Here is a 17,795-nt window from a genome sequence, read left to right as displayed (position 1 = left end):
TTTAAAGGCCATTTTTAGCTTCAAATTTTCATGTGAAGATCGCCAATCTTAACATGTGGACCATGAAAACCATAAAAATTTCAATGAGAATGCCCTTTAAAAGCCCTTTTTTGCTTCCGATTTTAAAGTGAAACCTTCAATCTTAAAAATGGACAATGAAAAACGCCAACATTTAATTGAGAACGCCCCTTATGGTTTCAAAGTCGTTTTTAGCTTCAAATTTTCAGGTGAAGATCGCTAATCTTAACATGTGAGCCATGAAAACCATAAAAATTTCAATGAGAATACCCTTAAAAAGCCATTTTTAGCTTCCGATTTTAAAGTGAAACCTTCAATCTTAAAAATGGACCATGAAAAACGCCAACATTTAATTAAGAACGCCCGTTATAGATTAAAGGCCATTATTAGCTTCAAATTTTCATGTGAAGCCCGCCAATCTTAACATGTGAGCCATGAAAACCATAAACATTTCAATGAGAATACTCTTAAAAAAGCGTTTTTAGCTTCTAATTTTAAAGTGAAACCTTCAATCTTAAAAATGGACCATGAAAAACGCCAACATTTAATTGAGAACGCCCTTAATAGTTTTAAGGTCATTTTTAGCTTCAAATTTTCATGTGAAGCTCGCCAATCTTAACATGTGGACCATGAAAACCATAAAAATCTCAATGAGAATACCCTTTAAAAGCCCTTTTTAGCCCCCGATTTTAAAGTGAACCCTTCAATCTTAAAAATGGACCATGAAAACCGCCAACATTTAATTGAAAACGACCTTTATGACCGAAAGACCTTATAATTTGGGACAGAGAACAACTGATATTTTCTAGACTTGTGGTCTTGCTTATCGCAGAAGTTTATTTCTCTAACATTGACCTTTGGCTTAGGCGCCGCGTATAGTCATAGGTAATAGGGGCGGGACCCTCCGGAATTGCGGCAGCTTCCAGACTAGCCAAGAATGGCTTTTCTAACATTACGATTTTAGAGGCCGAAGATAGGATCGGTGGTAGAATTTGCAGCGTCGAATTCGAAAATGACATCGTCGATTTGGGCGCGGAACTCGTTCGCGAGGGTATAGTCTCGTCTACGACTTGGTGAGAGATTACGACGTAGTGGAACCGAGAAATGCCGCAACTGAAGTTTACCATCCGTCACTTGGACCGCTTCCTAAAAGTTTCGTGGAGACAGATTCACTGATCTCCTTGACCACAAAGACGACGGAATCACGTGGGAAGAGCATTTCGACGAAAAGTAAGCTGATTTTCGTGTGAAAACTTCTAACCTTCCTTTTCAGCTATCAAAAGTGCATTGTCGAAAGTTTCCGAAGCGAAACTGAGAGACACCTTGCGGAAGATTGCAGAAAATTCGCTGAAAATATGCTTTTGTTTCATGCATTAACTTTTCCCCTTTCGGAAGGCGGTGAGGGGTTCGGCGAGCCCCCTCACGCGTTTCAGTGGACCTGGAAAACTGGAGGATATCGCACTTTTCTGGGCATTTTGATGAAAGACTGTGCGTCCTAAGCAGCGAAGTGATGAAAATCGATTGGAAGGAAGAGATCAAGGTGTCCTGCTCCAATGGATCTACCTATCTTGCCGACCATGTCATAGCAACTCTACCGCTGGGGGTGCTAAAAAAGGCAGTACAAGACCCTGTTTCAACCCCCCACTGCCGATGGCGAAAGCTCAGGCAATCGAACTACTGCGATTGCATTCGCCTTCCCAAATATTGGTTCATTTTCCTAGTAAATGGTGGGGAAACAACGACATGACCTTTACTTGGACCGATGAAGAGATGGATTCGGTGGATTTCCAAATGGGACCAAAAAAGGTGTCATTGCTCGCTTGACAGCTTCATTACAGTGTGTCTCACTTTTAGAACGGGCGATCATGGGTAACAGCAATAATGAGTTACTACGTGTATCCCAGTTATAAAAATTGCCTAGCGGTATACAATGGTGGAGAGATGGTCCAAGAAATGGAGCAAATGGACGAAACTGTTTGGCTGGAAGGATTACACTACCTGAATCAAAAGTTTCTCGCCCGTGCTTTCCCAAACATATGCAAACCTACAAAAATTGCACGGTAAGTGGAGTGAACTGTTGCTAAATTCACTGGGTGATTGCAGGTTCAAATGGTACAGTAATCTTCACTTTGGTGGAGTAATTGCTACGGAAACATTGGAAAGTAAGCTGAGAGGAATCGGGTTTAAAACCATGGCGGAACCGTTACTGGACAAAGATGGCGGTATACGCGTTTTATTTGCCGGCGAAGTTACCAACGACAGTTCTCACGCATTCGTAAACGCGGCGGTTTACACCGGTTTCAGAGAAGCCGACAGAATCATCAATTTCTACAAGAAATAATCACTAAAATTTGTAATCTTTCTAAACGTAGATTCACCTGTTAAATAAAAATTTGGAATTATCTTTTGCTAATCCTTTATCGACCTGATGGTGCCTCGATGTCGCTCTATATTTCTAGAATATTCGCTACATTATGTTGCCAGGGAAACCAGAGACAAAAACAAAGTGATAGGCAAACAAAACTTATCCTACCTCCTCACATATTTTCCTGATTAAGGGTTGTAGTAGAACATAATTGATATTCAGGTTCACAAAGACCGTGGCCACGAAATTGATAGTAGCTAAAATTCGATCCTATATTTCATTGGTGGTCAATTGTAGGGGGCGGGGGGGAGTCCTCCAAGAAGACAGTCACATGACTCCGGGTAACCAGAATTGAAATACCTCCTAATAGTAATGGATACTACTTATTTATTAGTTCTCCTGATATCCGGAGAAGATTTCCAGGATATTTGTCAACAGATACTCATATAATAGCAGAGGGTGACTATATTCTCTTGAACCAACCGTTCTTGGAAGATTAAACAAAAATAACGTATTGAAATGGCCCCTTTATTTCTTATGTGATCCTGGTAACCACCGAAAATTTATTGTACGAGTTGAAAGGTTCCAATTCGAACCTACCGCGCACATAATTAATTCAAATAGTAATTTCTGCATTTCATTACAATTTATTTGTTTGGTATAAGTACAACATTTTACATTTTTCGATTAACAATACTAGAAAAAGTGTATAAGGGCCCAGCCACATGTATTGGACCAAAACAAATATTCACCACTTTTACCAACGTTAATAATTATAAAATAAACAAAAAGGTAAAGTAACGTTTCTTTTGGTCCAATAGATATGCGTCTGGGCTCGTAGAAAATCCCGTTAACTTTTAAATTGAAACCGTGGTCTTGGTCTTGATGGTCACTTGCCTATGAGAAAATTGTCGAATTCCATTGATTTGTTGGATGGCCGCCGTGAAGAGACAATCACAAAGATAGGAATAACTGTAACGAAAAACCTTTACGACAACTGGTTGATCGCAAAGCCTTTCTTTACCAAAACGTTTTCCGCACGAGAGCCCAGTCACCTGTTTCAGGGGTGGGAACCTGCTAACAAAATTATCAGTTTTGATTTGAGTGTATTTGTGGTGTACTTACCTTGTTTGATCAGGATCAAGTTGGCGGGGATATTCTCACCAGCGTGGTTGAAGTTCGCGTGCCTTGTCTGACAGTGGTGCTGAAAACAATCAATGAGATTAGTGGGACAATGCTTATTAAAGCCCATTTACTAACCTTCCGTTAAAGAGTGCAATCCTTCTTCAAAGTTAAACCCGCAGAAAACAATCACTTCGCTTTGTAAAACGGTATGGCTATGAACCCAGAGTCATACACATTGATACAAAGCAAACTGATTGATCCCACGAGAGCAACTTCGCGAAGAATAATTACAATTATTTTCTGTTGTCAAACGGAGATTTCCATTCTTCACTAAAGATCATTTTTAGTTGCACTATACACTCCACTTTTCCCCCACTGCTAAATACACAACAAAGAAAATACAAACATGCGTCCTACCTTTATAAGGCTGCTCTTCCAAAATCTGAAACAAGAGAAAGTTGAATTAATATAATTGCGAAGAAAAACATTATTTAAAATTAATCAAAAAATGTATGTTGGGGGAGGGAGAGATTAATTTTTCTTTATTGAAAGAGAGGCCAGAAAGTGAAGCACTTTTTGCGATATTACATTTGCTACTACCTACATCGTCTTAATAAAGAAGTGCACATTTACCTTTAGCCTTATTAATTCTGACTCCAGGAAGCACCGGGAGTTCACGACCGCGGGCTACTGGCATGGATTCTCTTCGAAAAGCCATTGCCAATAACTGAAAAATAAAAAAAAACGCCATTACCTCTGGTTTTGTGTAGAACAAACAATTGGAATTATAATTATTTTCGAGATTCTATTACTATTGTCCATAATTTTTTTCTTTGGACTACGTTACGTATGAAATCAAAATTTGGTTTGGAAATTTCTGTTACTCACCTCGTTTGCGTGAACCATGTCCATATAATCGTTAACCAGGGTTGAATCGCTCTGATCCATCGCAGAAGTCGTCGGTAATGCTGGGTTAAGGGGGAGACTATGAGGGCGACAGCGATTTTTATTATTATACAGGGTGTTCGTAAATATGATGTAAATACGGAAGGGGCTAATTCGTTGGCTTATTTTATGACTAACGGTTAACATAAGCATAGGTCCGCAAACAGACAGACGTACAGGGTGTTATAATTTCATCGTACACTTTACAAGTTTAAACCTTTCAGTTATAAACATATGCAAACACAATTTCAAATGCAAACTGTCAAGACTAATAAAAATAAGAAATTATCCAAGTAAAACCAAGACCTACTGGACCATTTTAAAAATGTTACTTACTTGCCGAAAATTGTTTTTTATTTTTTTTTCAATAAGGATCGAAAATACGCAAACATGACAAAACAGCAAATCAAATTCTTATTTTACAATCTCCGAGAGGCGCACAGAAAAAAAGTTCAGGGGAAGAAATTGGAACATGACATCTGAAAAACAACACCCTGTAGATTTTCACTACTAATGATGTAAGTTCTTCAGCATAAGTTATATTTCAAATTTGAGCAAACTATCTGAAAAATTGCAGAAGATATAAAGAAAAAACTTAAACAATCTTGAAACTTTAACACCCTGTAGATCGGTAACGAAGCGTTTGCGAACCTATGTTTATATGAACCTTTAGTCATAAAATAAGCCAAAGAATTAGCCCTATGGAAGTACCAAAAAATATTGAAAAGGGAATAAAAAACTCTATCAATTAAGTTAGACCATTAAAAAAATTCCTGATGCGCTTTTTGATTTAAAAAAATTTAAAAAATAAAAAATTCCATGGGATAAGAAATTAAATAGGTACCAAATAACCTATTTGAAACATTTTTGAAAATATTGATGTTTACCATACGATATTCCATACTTTTCGGACAACCTGTATATCACACGATTTTATTGGCAGAGAAAATGCATAGAAATAATAATTTTAAAATTTTTAAAGTGCCAAAAAATATTGAAAAGGGAATAAAAAACTCTATCAATTAAGTTAGACCATTAAAAAAAATTCCTAATGGGCTTTTTGATTTAAAAAAATTTTAAAAATAAAAAATTCCATGGGATAAGAAATTAAATAGGTGACTAATAACTTATTTGAAACATTTTTGAAAATATTGATGTTTACCATACGATATCCCATACTTTTCGGACAACCTGTATATCATACGATTCTATTGGCAGAGAAAATGCATAGAAATAATAATTTTAAAATTTCTAAAGTGCCAAAAAATATTGAAAAGGGAATAAAAAACACTATCAATTAAGTTAGACCATTAAAAAAAATTCCTGATGCGCTTTTGATTTAAAAAATAAAAAATTCCATGGGATAAGAAATTAAATAGGTACCAAATAACTTATTTGAAACATTTTTGAAAATATTGATGTTTACCAAATTTTTTTCTATATAAACAAAAGAATCAAAAAACTTGAAAATTTAGTTTCTTGTTCAATTGTTTCTTGTCAGTTAAAAGGGGGAGGGGTGGGGAGGCTTTCGTAGGTAGCCCCCTAGCTCAGAAACCCTTAACCCAGCACTGGTGGTAGGCGTAATCCTCACCAACAGGTTGAGTGACGTCGATGGGGCTGTAACAATCGATGAGATTAGTAATTACGTAACCATGTAAAGCAAGTTCAAGTACAATTTTTTTTGGTTAATGAAGTAATTCATTAATATATTATGAACACGCACTTACCTTCCTCTAAGCTGAACTTCGTGCGATAACAAACGAAGGTATAATAATCCAATCCTACGTCACCAGGGTGACAGAAGGAGAAGATTGTTACAACTTGCATAGGGTTATAGCACGAAACTCAAGCGAAGAGCAATTGTTGATCTTCCTTCTCGTTGATATATTCACTATTCACTTTTGCCCCCCTTACAAGAAAATATGAAATGCAATACACCATGCATAAAAGGAAAAATCCTACCTTCATGAGGCCGCCTTTCTGCAATCTGTAACAAAGAGAAGATTTATGTTAGAAATGATATTAAAATATTTTGTGTTTTGAGTATTTATGGTTTAAAACAATTATAAATTTTGACTGGGACAGTGAAGCATTTGTTTGCGTTTTACAGTTTTCTTAAAGAAATCGATCTATAAACCCTTGCAATAAAAGGAATGAACACTTACCCTTTAGCCTCATTCAATATCTCTGCTGAGAAGAAACATCAACCAATGTAGAGATGAAACACTGCAGATCTTCCTCGTTCGTTAAGACCTGAAAAGAGAAATATATTTAAATAAAATCAATCGCTCAGTTAATCAAAATGTTTCTATAATTATTAAATTTATTGATATTTTTTGAAAACAATACCATGTGCGCATTTGATTTTTACTATATATTTAATTCGGTAATAGGGCACTTAATTATTAGCACCTAATTATTGGTTAGTTCACTTTTCATTTTCTTGGTTTTTTAAGGTAGTGCTCTGCTGAGTTCAAATGAACCTGACAGAACATATCATAATTTTTTTAAAAAAGGGAGCATTTAATTCGGTAATAGGGCACTTAATTAGCACCTAATTATTAATTAGTTCACTTTTCATTTTCTTGGTTTTTTAAGGTAGTGCTCTGCTGAGTTCAAATGAACCTGACAGAACATATCATAATTTTTTTAAAAAAGGGAGCATTTAATTCGGTAATTAGTCACTTAATTAGCACCTAATTATTAATTAATTCCTTTTCATTTTCTTGGTTTTTTAAGGTAGTGCTCTACTGAGTTCATATGAACCTGGCAGAACATGTCATAATTTTTTTTCAAAAGGGAGCGTTTAATTCGGTAATAGGGCCTTAATTAGCACCTAATGATTAGTTAGTTCACTTTTCATTTTCTTGGTTTTCTAAGGTAGTGCCTCGGGTTACGGGTAGTGCTCTGCTGAGTTTATATGAAACTGTCATAACACGTCATAATTTTTTTAAAAAAAGGGAGCATTTAATTCGGTAATAGGTCACTTAATTAGCACCTAATTATTAATTAATTCATTTTCATTTTCTTGGTTTTTTAAGGTTGAGCTCTGCTGAGTTCATATGAACCTGGCAGAAAATTGTCATAATTTTTTTAAAAAAGGGAGCATTTAATTCGGCAATAGGGCACTTAATTAGCACCTAATTATGCAATATCTTTGATTGTGTCTTGCGCTGCTAGGTTCATGCACCCCACCTTTCCTTAGCTACGTTCCTGAATATGAAGAAATGATCATGTGTGTTTTGTTCTTTTTGAAAGCATTCAGATTAATCCAAAGACAGAGAGATCATGACAAAAATTAACTACAATTTACTTAGAACACGTACGCCACTGGCAAATATTCTATCCTACAGTTCATTACTTATACTCTCTGATTAGTGCAGGTGCATGACAGTTTACTGTTTACTTGATGTTGATGAAGTGAAAAGGAATTAAAAAAGAGAGATTGTAGAAGTGCCGCAATGGATGAACGAATTGGGATGTGAATCCTGGTAGCCGGTGTGGGCCCCTGTCTCATTTTGTGAAATGTTCACAAGGAGAGTATCACGTTACTTGGTTTATGCTTGTGACTCGATCTTGATTTGTCAATATCGTAGGTATCGGAGGAGAATCAAGATGTGAACGACAACGATGCGTACGGTTCTCGTTACTTGGCAGCAACCCGAATTAAATTAGTAAAATTGGCAAGATCCGTTTGGACTTGGAATGTACGTTCTGAAATTACTTAAAGCTGCCGGGGGAAAACTGAAATGGACTCCAAAAAGATAATCTGACGCAGTGGAATTGTTTGTAAAGCAGAGAAACGTAGGTCTAGAGCACAGCAAATGGAGTTTTAACGAAATAATGCACAATTGACAGAGTTACGACTGTAAGTACCAGCATTTCGATGAAATTGTCACAATCGTAGTGCAGTGTTCTGCAAACCTGTGGTCATTCCATTGTATATTAGCACGTTGGCCGCCACATGTACAGCCAACTGTCGTAGGAGATAGTATTTCAGGATGCCGGTTGTACACATGGGGTGACTGTTTAACGTAAGTATATGGCAGCCGGCTGACATGCGATAACTCTTCTAGGACCAGTACAGAAGACCCCTCTGGCGGTTAACGTGTTAAAAAACAACTTGAATGCATGTGACAATGGATGCATTAAACAGACGAAGCGCTTCATGAGCGCCACCTAAAGGCGAGAATACTCTAACAAGATTTCTGGCGCAAGTTGCTGTCGAGGTGTAAATACCACCGTACGTCCGACTTAGGGGGCATGTACCTACACCTCGACACTGCTATCAAACAACAACTTGCGTGAGAAACTTTGTTAAAGTATTCCCGCCTTTAGGTAGTGCTTCGTCTGGTGAACGTAAGCGTTACAACCTACTTCATCATCGGATTAATATGAAGGGTGGCAAAGTATTAGAGTGCGGTTATCGTACAGTGCGTCAAGTTACTGTTCAGCCCTACGTTTTGCGACTGATAAATGAACTCTGGCCGTAGCATTTATACCGAAATGAAATATACCGAATACTTTGAACGGATTGTTACCGTCGATACTAGCTACGTCATATCTTAAGGGTGGCGCAAGGCATTATCGTAACCATTACCATGCAACTTGTAAAGGTCTACAAACTTACCCCAAATCAACATATCGTTGAAATCTTGGGCTTCTTGATTCCAAAGACGAAAAATGGGGCACTAAACGTTAAGTTTTAAACGCAAACAAGTGAATTTGAAATAGGACGCCATTTTATTTAAATTTCGATAATCTTCAAATGACACCGAAAAGACCGATTTACTAACACTTCCCCGTCAGTTTTTATTAATTTAAGGGTTGATTTTAACAAAATAATAATTTACGCGATCGCGTCCCGAGAGCCACCACGCAAACGCCGATTTAAATTCGAACTAAAAGTAGTTGGGACGCCAGGACTTTTCCTAGCTTAAATTACGTTTATACACCGATTTACGTACTACGGGCCGAAACGAACGACGTCCAACTATTTTCCGCGTCTTTTATTTGCCTTTTTTTAAGTTTATTTTAATATCGCACTTCCCAAATTATGAGAAAACGAAGAGTACAACACGCTCGGCACGGCAGCAACGACATACTGGATCACGTGATGAAACTTGCGATAAGACGCCACGACTGCGAGAGTCTCTCTCTGATTGGCGCATTTTAAAAAATGGTCCAATCAAATGCATCCGACTTTTTGTTTACTAATTATTCTTCGAATTCTAAAAACGGTTTCAAATATTCTATTGCTATTGCAAATTATCTATTCTGCTTCCCATTTATCGTTATATATCCATCTTACGTAACCTGCTGGCGTGTCTTTTAATCCAAAACGTAAACAAAACACTTTCTAGGAACAAAAATACGGTCCAAACAACTGATAGTTAACGATCTTTAGTCCGAAAGCTGTACAATTCGTCCATGTTTGCGTCAGCGTTTTTCCAGCTCCCATTGCCCTTCAGGGTCTTCTTCGGACCTCTCACCCTTTAGATCCATCACACTACCTCACTCGATTTCTTCCTCCGACTGCTCAATTTTGCCGGTTTTTCAGTTCTTAGACTTTGCTGACCTAGTCTTCGATTCCTCACACTTTTGAGTCGTTTATAAATGCTTCTTGATGGTCTTAAAGGCTTCTCAAGTTTTACCTTTTAAACACTCTTAAGAAAAGGTCCCGAAAAGCCTCTTTGAAAACTTGTAGGCATTTTTAAAGATTTTTAAGGGCAGTAAAATGTTCCTAAAGCTAATTAAAGGTTCTCAAAACTCGAGAGCTGTACAATTTGTTCACATATGTTTGCGCCAACGGCTTTCCTGCTCCCCCTACTCTTCGGGGTCTTTTTCAGACCTCTCACCCTTAAGATCCATCACACGTACCCCACTCGATTTCTTTCTCCGACTGCTCAGTTTTTTCGGTCTTTCAGTTATTAGACTTTGCTGACCTCGTCTTCGATTCCTCTCACTTTTTTAAAGATTTAAAATGCTTCTTGATGGTCTTAAAGGTTACTCAAGGTTCGCCTTTTAAACGCACTCTTAAAAAAGGTCCCGAAAGTCTATATTGAAAACTTGTAGGGGATTTTACGTCCTTCATGTTAATGAGATCGGAGACTTTTAGTTTTTTTTAATTTTTATAAAAGGGCATGGCCTTCTTATAATAGTGTATCAATTTCAGCGCGTAACGCTTACGTTTAAGGCCTTGTTGAGAGGTATTTTGGATTTGCATTTATGACCATTTTTAAGGACCTTACCGGCGGAGACTTTTCGATTTTTTTAATTTTTCTAAAAGGGCATTGTCTTCTCATAATTGTAAATTAATGGCATCACGTGACACTTACGGTTAAGGTACTTTTTGAAAGGAATTTTGAATTCACTCAATTTACAGCTGTTTTCATAAGGAGAACCCAAAAAGGTTCCAACGGAGACCTTTTGGCAACCGTAAAACCTCTGTACAGAGGAAAGTGACCTTAAAGAGAGGCTTTATTAAAAAGATTCTCTAACAGAATCCAAAAAGATTTTGAAAACTAGGGAATTCTAAAGATCCCAGATTCTAAAGAAAACCCACAAGGTGAATGTTCTAAAGACCTTTGACCGTGTTGGTTTCAAGGTTATGGTCTAAAGACGTCAAAAACTCGTTAAGGCCATCAAGCACTGAAATTTCACTGGTGTTATCCTTTGTATGAAAATTGGTTACTTGTATACTTTTTGCGACACAGCTAGCTGTACCAGTTTTCATACAATATAATTATAATTGAGGTTAAGTTTCAGAAATACGGCCTGTTATTGAAAAATTCTTCTTGCAATGTATTTAATGTATTACATAGACGACAGTGGCAAGCGAGTGTACACCTTAAAGGTAAGCCATTTGTTGCACTTTGGGGATCTTATGATTTCTTTGCAGAAGACTGATTTGGTCGGTAAACCCACGATGACGGCTCACCCAGGTAAGACGCAACCTTTTCTAATTTACGTACATTAGCAATGATTCCAGCACGTTTTTCTCCCGAAGACAAGTACTCACGGGAGCGGCTAACGATAAAGAAACGCTTCAGAATTCTACTCACACAAACGCCCGAACCAGAATGTTAATTTTTATTACAAACTTAAATAAATACAGCTAAAATCGACCGCTTCGTTTTCGACCTGTATACTTCGTGTTGGCCCTTGATTCTTTCCCCTGCTTTCTTCGCCTTTCCTTCTTTTCGAGGATCCAGGAGCGACTCCCTTTCAACGATTTCCCTCTGGCTTTCCTAGCCTGTTCGCGCTTGGCAGTGTATGGCACGCCTCCGAGCCAAAAATGAATTTTGGGAATTCAATTCCATTCGCTTACCTTGGGAACTTTCGTCCGCTCCTAAAGCCGTCGGTAACGGAACGTTGCCTCCGGTCATCAGTACAAGAAAAATCTTCTTCGCCTTAGCCGAATTGGGGTAATCGACGACCATGCCGCCGTAAAATCCCGCCTTCATTGCCTGAGTGGTCACCAGCTCCATTTGGTCGGCATTTTCCGGGTAAAATTGAAACACGGCCCTTGCGGATCTGGACTGAGACTCCACCGGTTAGACCGTCACCGACGACGGTAATTCAAGCGTCTTACCAAACACGCGTAGAGTGAGCTAAAAAACTTGTACAATCGCTGCACAGGCTTGTGCGACGTCTTATCTGCGTTGCACAACCACTGTAGGGCCGATATACTGATTGCACCGTCGAAGGTACCCGCCCGAAAGGGACACCCCTGTCCCATGTCGGAGAGAATCAAATCGCCCTCGACTTCACGATCCCGTGCCACATCTACGACGTTACAATCACACACTCCGTCACGACGTGTAGCGGAACAAACCTAACATTGCACTGGAAATGTCTAGACCGGTCCAATAGTGGCCCTGATCCTCCAATACACTTCCGCTCAATCCCGAACCGCAACCGATATCCAAGAGGAAGCACGGCGTGTCTTCGGGAAGGACTAGAAGTTCGATTGCGCGTTCGCTCATCTGCACTTGGATGTCTATGATTCTGGAACTAAGAACGATTTAGTTTTGGTGTTCGGTGGAGGTAACGACGAACTTTTGGGTGTACTTCTTCGCCTCCTCCTCATTGTAGAACTGCAAGTGGAATTTTAATTATTTAATACTGAACTGGCGCCGAGATTCTTACGATTTCCGGTGGTGCCAAGTGCTCAGGACGAGACATTTTACAAACTTTATTTATTTATATGTGGTAACATAACCTAAAAAAAGCACGTGAAATTAATTACAGGATGTGGTTACTACAGCGGCACCGATTTATTAGACTAGTCTATGTTGATCATAGGTGGCGCTTGCGTAAATGTGGAATGTGGAAGGAATACTCGTGTATGGCGCTGGGACGCTTTGGGAAGGCTACCTGGAAATTATAGATAAAGATCTGGTCCGGAAACTTTTAATGCTGTTCAGAAAGTTCTTTTTATCGACTTCTTAGTCCTCTTCTTGGGAGTTTTTTTAGTGCACTTTCACTTTTAAAAAAAGTGCTCTTTACGCCTGTCTCTGTCTGTTTGCCTGAGTCACAAAGGCTCCGTAGTTTTCCGTAGAACTCGATTTTCGGGTGCTTTTGAGCACGAATTCAGTGAATTTCGAAACTTTCTACTGTCAGTGCTGGGCACGCCTTAGACACATCGGGTGAGGATTTAGTAAAAACAGGACAGCGTAAATGATGGCCCAAGAATGGATTTCGATCGCCCCAACGATTTCTTGTGCGTTTCAGATTTTTTCGAAAACTTAGGGATTTTGGATTTTTTCCCGAAACAAAAAATCTCTATTGTCTCTAGAAGCTCTAGTTTTTCTCGTCTTTTTTGCCTCCTTTACCTCTTCAACCATCTTAGCCTCTCTTTATTGTTTATTGTCCCTCTTGTTCTAGGCCCTCAATAGGCTTACGCCCAATTACAGAGTGATCCACATAATGCTTTTGAGAGGTACCACTGCAGAAGGTCTTAAGTTGTTCTATACTTCTCCGGTATCTACCTTAGTCATTAGGAAAACTGCAGAAAAGTCCAACTCTCTACCACTGAGGTACATCGTCGGTCACTCCCTTTCATTGTTTCTAGATCCCTTATAGCCAGTCTACTAGTCCCTTTCGCGTATATATTATGTAAACTGTTGGTTCACCCTGTAAGATGCATTTCAATTATTTTTTAAGCGTAAATGTGGTTGTTTATTTGAGATTAAACACACTGTCGATCATTTGATGTGTCGTAATTATTTTGTATCTATTTAATGTTCTAAATTTGTTTAAATAATCGTCTAGCATTTTGTTTATTTAATTGTAGAGTAGCTATTTCGTATTAAATGATTCTTTTGCCGGTCGTTGCGATAAGAAATTTGTTACCGCTGATTAAATTTCAAGATAAGCACGTGTTATTACCGTAAGAAAACACATGTGTCGGAATTCAGTCAGTGAGAACTGAAACGAAAAGGGTAGGATGCTTTAAATACATGAAGCAGATGTGACTAGGGATTCGTTTTAGTGGTGAACGTTAATTGGTTTTTTATGGCTTGGTGGACGTTGCAACGTAGCCGGTTTCTTTGGTTTGGTGTTCGGCAGTTAGCCGTACTTAAGTGTATTTTCGCAAGACAGTCAGTCGTGCCAGTTGTAAAGTTCGTTGTACAGAAAGTTAAGGATTATTTAGGCGAGCGGTATAAGTCGAAATCAAGAAGTGAAGTACCGAAGAAGTTAGTCGGAGTGTTCAAAGAGCCAATTTTGTAATTACAACGCACTTAGTGTTCAGGTACAATTAAAGTAAAGAAGAGAACTTTAGAAGCAATATCACCTGGTGTTTGTGCATCAGTTAAAGACAATCGAAATTGATCGGGTGCAAGGATTTTTAACATTTTAAGGTAATTCGCATTTCTTTTAACTAATTTCTTCTATCGATTGCTTGTACGTGGTATGTGTCTATGCCTATTTTTTCATCTTAATTGATTTTGTCGAATAAAAATCATTTCGCATTTGCTTAGTACCTGGAGTTTAATTGAACTGGGTGGGTGGTTTAGTGACGACCAAGAAAAATAGGACTGAGGCATAGAGGGCGATAGCCAGGAAGCGCCGGCTCCAGGATGAAACCTCGAGTCAAGCAGGCCCTGCACCAAAGCCTGGGTCCTGGCTCAAAGGGCAACCCGACGTTAGGGACCAAGTGTTTCAGATTGAAGGGAAGCACTTCGGGGCTTGGCTCAGGGTACCCTGCGAAGAAGCCTAGAGGCTCTGGAGCCCCAATAGTTGCGGGTGCACTACGAACCTCTAGGTAAGTCGCTGCGGCGGGGCTCAGGGTGGCCATTGTTCCGGTATCGCATTCGGAGGTGGAGATCACTGAGCCTCAGTCGAGGTGAATTATGACGGCATTGAATGCAGTTGACGACATGGAGGGGGGAGGCTTTCCTCGGCTGGCAGGGTCCCGCTGGAACCCGCAGGGTGCCATTGTGGGCAAATGCGAGGACTTTGGACTGCTTGGAGAGGACCGTCTGAAAGTCCAGAGGCACGTCCCTAGGGTAATCAAGGTGATGGTGGTGTTATACGGCGCCCCGGATGACACGGTCATCATCTTGAAGCTTCTCCAGAGGCAAAATCATGGTTTCAGGACGAGCCTATGGAGGACGTTCTTCCGCAGGGAGTAGCCTGGTAGGGTCCTCCTCGTATTTGGTGTCGACCACTCGCGTCGGGATTACTATATATACTACCGGCGCCGGAAAAAGGGACGGAGGTCACGCTTAAACATGAAATCTGTAGATAAATAAATAAATGTGACATAAATAAACAACAGTTTATCTGATTAAGCACTTGACCTTCCCTATCATAATGGCGCAATTACCCACACGGGACGACGTTTGGATGTAATAGAAGATATACCGTTTACAATCAATCATGCGTTTGCTTCTGCACCTCGTGTGTACGTTACTCCTTCTCTCTTGCGCTAACTGCATCGACGACCCTGGCGTCGTAATAATCGGTGCCGGCGCCGCCGGCATAGCGGCCGCCAGCCGACTCTACAAAAATGGTTTCAAAAATCTTACAATATTAGAGGCCGAAGACAGGATCGGCGGAAGGGTTTACAGCCTGAAGCTTGGAGACGCGTACATCGACCTGGGGGCGCAATGGTGCCACGGTGAGAAGGATAACGTGGTCTACGAGTTGGTCAAGGATTTAAACGTGCTAAATGACGACTTCTTCGTTCCGCTATTTTATCACTCGAAGCGGAAGCTCATCGATACCGAATTCGCTGTCAAAATGACCGAGATATTTGAGACGACCTACGGAAATGTGAGTACTGATCAGAAAGGGCCCTTGGGGGAGTACCTCACCACGAGGTGAGTACGTGAAAGCTTCCGCTGGATTTTAGTGTCCACTTGCAGGTACAACGAGGCCACGCGCGACGCGTGGAAAGACGACGAAGATAAACTGGCGTTGGCCGCCGACTGTTTGCATTCGTTCCGGATTTGGGTGGAAGGATACGAAGCGGCGTTCTCCTGGTTTGATGTAGCGGCCAGTAGCATCTACGAGGTGTGCGAGGGTAACTCGGCGCTCGGTTGGAACGGGCTGGGGTACAAAACAATTCTCGACGTCCTGATGGAGAAATCAGCCAAGTCGATTACTGACAAAGTTCTCCTAAACCACGTGGTAAAGCAAGTCGTCCGGAGCGATTCCAAGGTTGAGGTGAAATGCACCAACGGCGCCAGCTTTACCTCGGACCATGTCATTTGGACGCCATCTCTCGGCGTCTTAAAGCGCGGCTACAAAACTTTGTTCACACCACAGCTCTCCGGCGAGAAAGTACAGGCCATCCAGACACTGGGCATGAATGCTGTTTTAAAGGTCGGCCTGTATTTCCCCACGAAATGGTGGAACGACGACTTTAGAGGCGTGGTGTTTTCATGGGCAGCAAGCGACTTGCAAAAATCAGGGGAGGCGTTCCCATACGGTCCCAAAACTGGGAACAAATCGTGGATTACCACGATAATATGCGTGACTTCAGTTCCAAAAAGTCCAAACCTGCTCCTGGCGTGGCTTGCAGGTGCGCTTGTTCCAGAAATTGAAAAAACCTCGGATGAGACCATCACAGACGGAGTCATCTACACGTTACGCGAGTTCATGGGCGAGGACTACCCAAATATCACTCGACCGGACAGAGTCATACGGTAGGCACCTCCTCCTTGCAAGGCCAATACGTTACTGATGTTCGCCGCTTTCAGGAAGAATTGGTACATCGATCCTCATTTCCACGGCACGTACTCGTTTGAGACGGTGGAGTCTCGAAAACTGGGCAGGCCGCAGGCGGAGGTCCTTGGGGAGCCCATCCTATCGGATGAGGGAAAACCGATCTTGCTTTTTGCGGGAGAAGCTACAAATCCGAGACACCACTCGACTGTCCACGGGGCGATCGAGTCGGGATTCAGGGAGGCGGATCGTTTAATTGAACTTTATCGAAGATTTTAGGACTCAATTTTCTTTAGTTATTATTTCACACAAAAATTTACTTGTTACTCACAAAACAAAACAAAATAAAAGAAACATTTACCTCTTAAATAATGTTCCTTGGAGGTTACTGCCCCCCCCCCCCCCCCCATACTTGAAACTTTTTTTAGTAAGTAACTGCTTTTCTTTTTTGAGCTAATCTCGCGCCAAACGCCGGAAGCCTAAAAAAATCAATCACTTTAAGAGGCTCAATTTACACCATTACAACCTACAACAGAACGAGTTACTAGTCTCGAACGTTTACTTAAAGTGCTCGGCGCTCGCCCACGAGCGGTTTTTCCGCGAATGAGCTTTTTTTCCGCTCACGAGCACTTTTCCCGAGCGTTCGCGATATACCTCTCGAGCAGTGTTAGGATTGCTCGGAAGTCGCAAGCGGTTTCGCGAGCATTTTTGAGAAAATTAGAGCGCTCGTCGCTCGAGCGGTTTTTTAGAGCGCTCGACCCAGCTCTGTCTTTAGTCCTTCTATTTCTTAGCTCAAGTCGGGATCCGAAGCTGCTTTGGAATGTATCCAATTATATGTTGCTCCGACTAGCCCTGGAGTACGGAGGGTACCTACTGTATTACGAGATTTTCGTGCGTGATTAGCCCCCCCCCCTCCCTCCCAATGCTACATTCTCACTTAGAAATGGAAGCCAAAAAAAGAAGAGGCGATGGTCCTTTCAACAGGCTTCAAGGCGTAGTGTATTTCGGAAAAAAATAACACCAGATGTTGGGGGTGGGGGGTATGGAATATTCCCATGCAAATTTACGGGGGGGGGTGTTATTCCAGACCTCCGGATGTTATGTTTTCTTTCAGAAATACTCTGATTTTCGTTTACTGGGGTGTATTCTATACCCCATGGTGCCA

At 40.5% G+C, this 17,795-nt stretch overlaps 3 protein-coding genes and 1 long non-coding RNA gene across 7 annotated transcripts; 2 read left to right on the top strand and 2 right to left on the bottom strand.

Moving 5' to 3' along the window:
* The first annotated feature begins 896 nt into the window (after positions 1–896).
* On the top strand, positions 897–2,391 carry LOC116162012 (protein anon-37Cs-like). The gene is made up of 4 exons (XM_031475521.1): positions 897–1,248; positions 1,292–1,824; positions 1,873–2,078; positions 2,122–2,391. Exons 2-4 carry the CDS (start codon positions 1,669–1,671, stop codon positions 2,357–2,359), a joined length of 600 nt encoding a protein of 199 aa, XP_031331381.1. The 5' UTR covers positions 897–1,248; positions 1,292–1,668; the 3' UTR covers positions 2,360–2,391.
* Positions 2,392–3,098: 707 nt separating this feature from the next.
* On the bottom strand, positions 3,099–4,990 carry LOC116162102. Of its 3 annotated transcripts, XR_004143490.1 has the most exons (6): positions 4,397–4,990; positions 4,142–4,235; positions 3,644–3,950; positions 3,509–3,587; positions 3,408–3,460; positions 3,099–3,355 (listed from the first exon to the last, which is right to left on the bottom strand). It is a non-coding gene; the product is annotated as an uncharacterized LOC116162102 (long non-coding RNA). The 3 variants fall into 3 exon arrangements; XR_004143488.1 differs by having other exon boundaries at positions 3,509–3,950; XR_004143489.1 differs by having other exon boundaries at positions 3,408–3,457; positions 3,509–3,950.
* A 6,541-nt stretch (positions 4,991–11,531) lies between these two features.
* Positions 11,532–12,707, bottom strand: LOC116161189 (probable 18S rRNA (guanine-N(7))-methyltransferase). Its single transcript, XM_031474439.1, has 6 exons — positions 12,605–12,707; positions 12,515–12,552; positions 12,291–12,469; positions 12,048–12,241; positions 11,784–11,994; positions 11,532–11,737 (listed from the first exon to the last, which is right to left on the bottom strand). The coding sequence occupies exons 1-6, from the start codon at positions 12,638–12,640 to the stop codon at positions 11,571–11,573; spliced, it is 825 nt and encodes a 274-aa protein (XP_031330299.1). The 5' UTR covers positions 12,641–12,707; the 3' UTR covers positions 11,532–11,570.
* On the top strand, positions 12,695–16,992 carry LOC116161188 (spermine oxidase-like). 2 transcript variants are annotated; one of them, XM_031474437.1, is made up of 4 exons: positions 12,695–13,899; positions 13,950–15,783; positions 15,829–16,611; positions 16,666–16,992. In XM_031474437.1, exons 2-4 carry the CDS (start codon positions 15,341–15,343, stop codon positions 16,907–16,909), a joined length of 1,470 nt encoding a protein of 489 aa, XP_031330297.1. In that variant the 5' UTR covers positions 12,695–13,899; positions 13,950–15,340; the 3' UTR covers positions 16,910–16,992. The 2 variants fall into 2 exon arrangements, with proteins under 2 accessions (XP_031330297.1, XP_031330296.1); XM_031474436.1 differs by having other exon boundaries at positions 12,695–15,783.
* The last annotated feature ends 803 nt before the right edge of the window (positions 16,993–17,795 follow it).

Source organism: Photinus pyralis, unplaced genomic scaffold, assembly GCF_008802855.1.
Source record: "Photinus pyralis isolate 1611_PpyrPB1 unplaced genomic scaffold, Ppyr1.3 Ppyr1.4_LG10, whole genome shotgun sequence".
Classification (NCBI taxonomy): domain Eukaryota; kingdom Metazoa; phylum Arthropoda; class Insecta; order Coleoptera; family Lampyridae; genus Photinus; species Photinus pyralis.
Note: the sequence above shows the minus strand (reverse complement) of the source record. Positions and strands in the feature narration are given on the sequence as shown.

Coding starts and splice junctions, on each gene's coding strand:
- LOC116161189 (XM_031474439.1), bottom strand. CDS start 12,640: ATGTCTCGTCCTGAGCACTTGGCACCACCGGAAATC. Junction 12,470..12,514: donor GCGAAGAAGTACACCCAAAA/GTTCGTCGTTAC, acceptor AATCGTTCTTAG/TTCCAGAATCATAGACATCC. Junction 11,738..11,783: donor AGCGGACGAAAGTTCCCAAG/GTAAGCGAATGG, acceptor TTTGGCTCGGAG/GCGTGCCATACACTGCCAAG.
- LOC116162012 (XM_031475521.1), top strand. CDS start 1,669: ATGGCGAAAGCTCAGGCAATCGAACTACTGCGATTGCATTCGCCTTCC. Junction 1,825..1,872: donor TCCAAATGGGACCAAAAAAG/GTGTCATTGCTC, acceptor TCTCACTTTTAG/AACGGGCGATCATGGGTAAC. Junction 2,079..2,121: donor AAACCTACAAAAATTGCACG/GTAAGTGGAGTG, acceptor GGGTGATTGCAG/GTTCAAATGGTACAGTAATC.
- LOC116161188 (XM_031474437.1), top strand. CDS start 15,341: ATGCGTTTGCTTCTGCACCTCGTGTGTACGTTACTCCTTCTCTCTTGC. Junction 15,784..15,828: donor GGGGAGTACCTCACCACGAG/GTGAGTACGTGA, acceptor GTCCACTTGCAG/GTACAACGAGGCCACGCGCG. Junction 16,612..16,665: donor CGACCGGACAGAGTCATACG/GTAGGCACCTCC, acceptor CGCCGCTTTCAG/GAAGAATTGGTACATCGATC.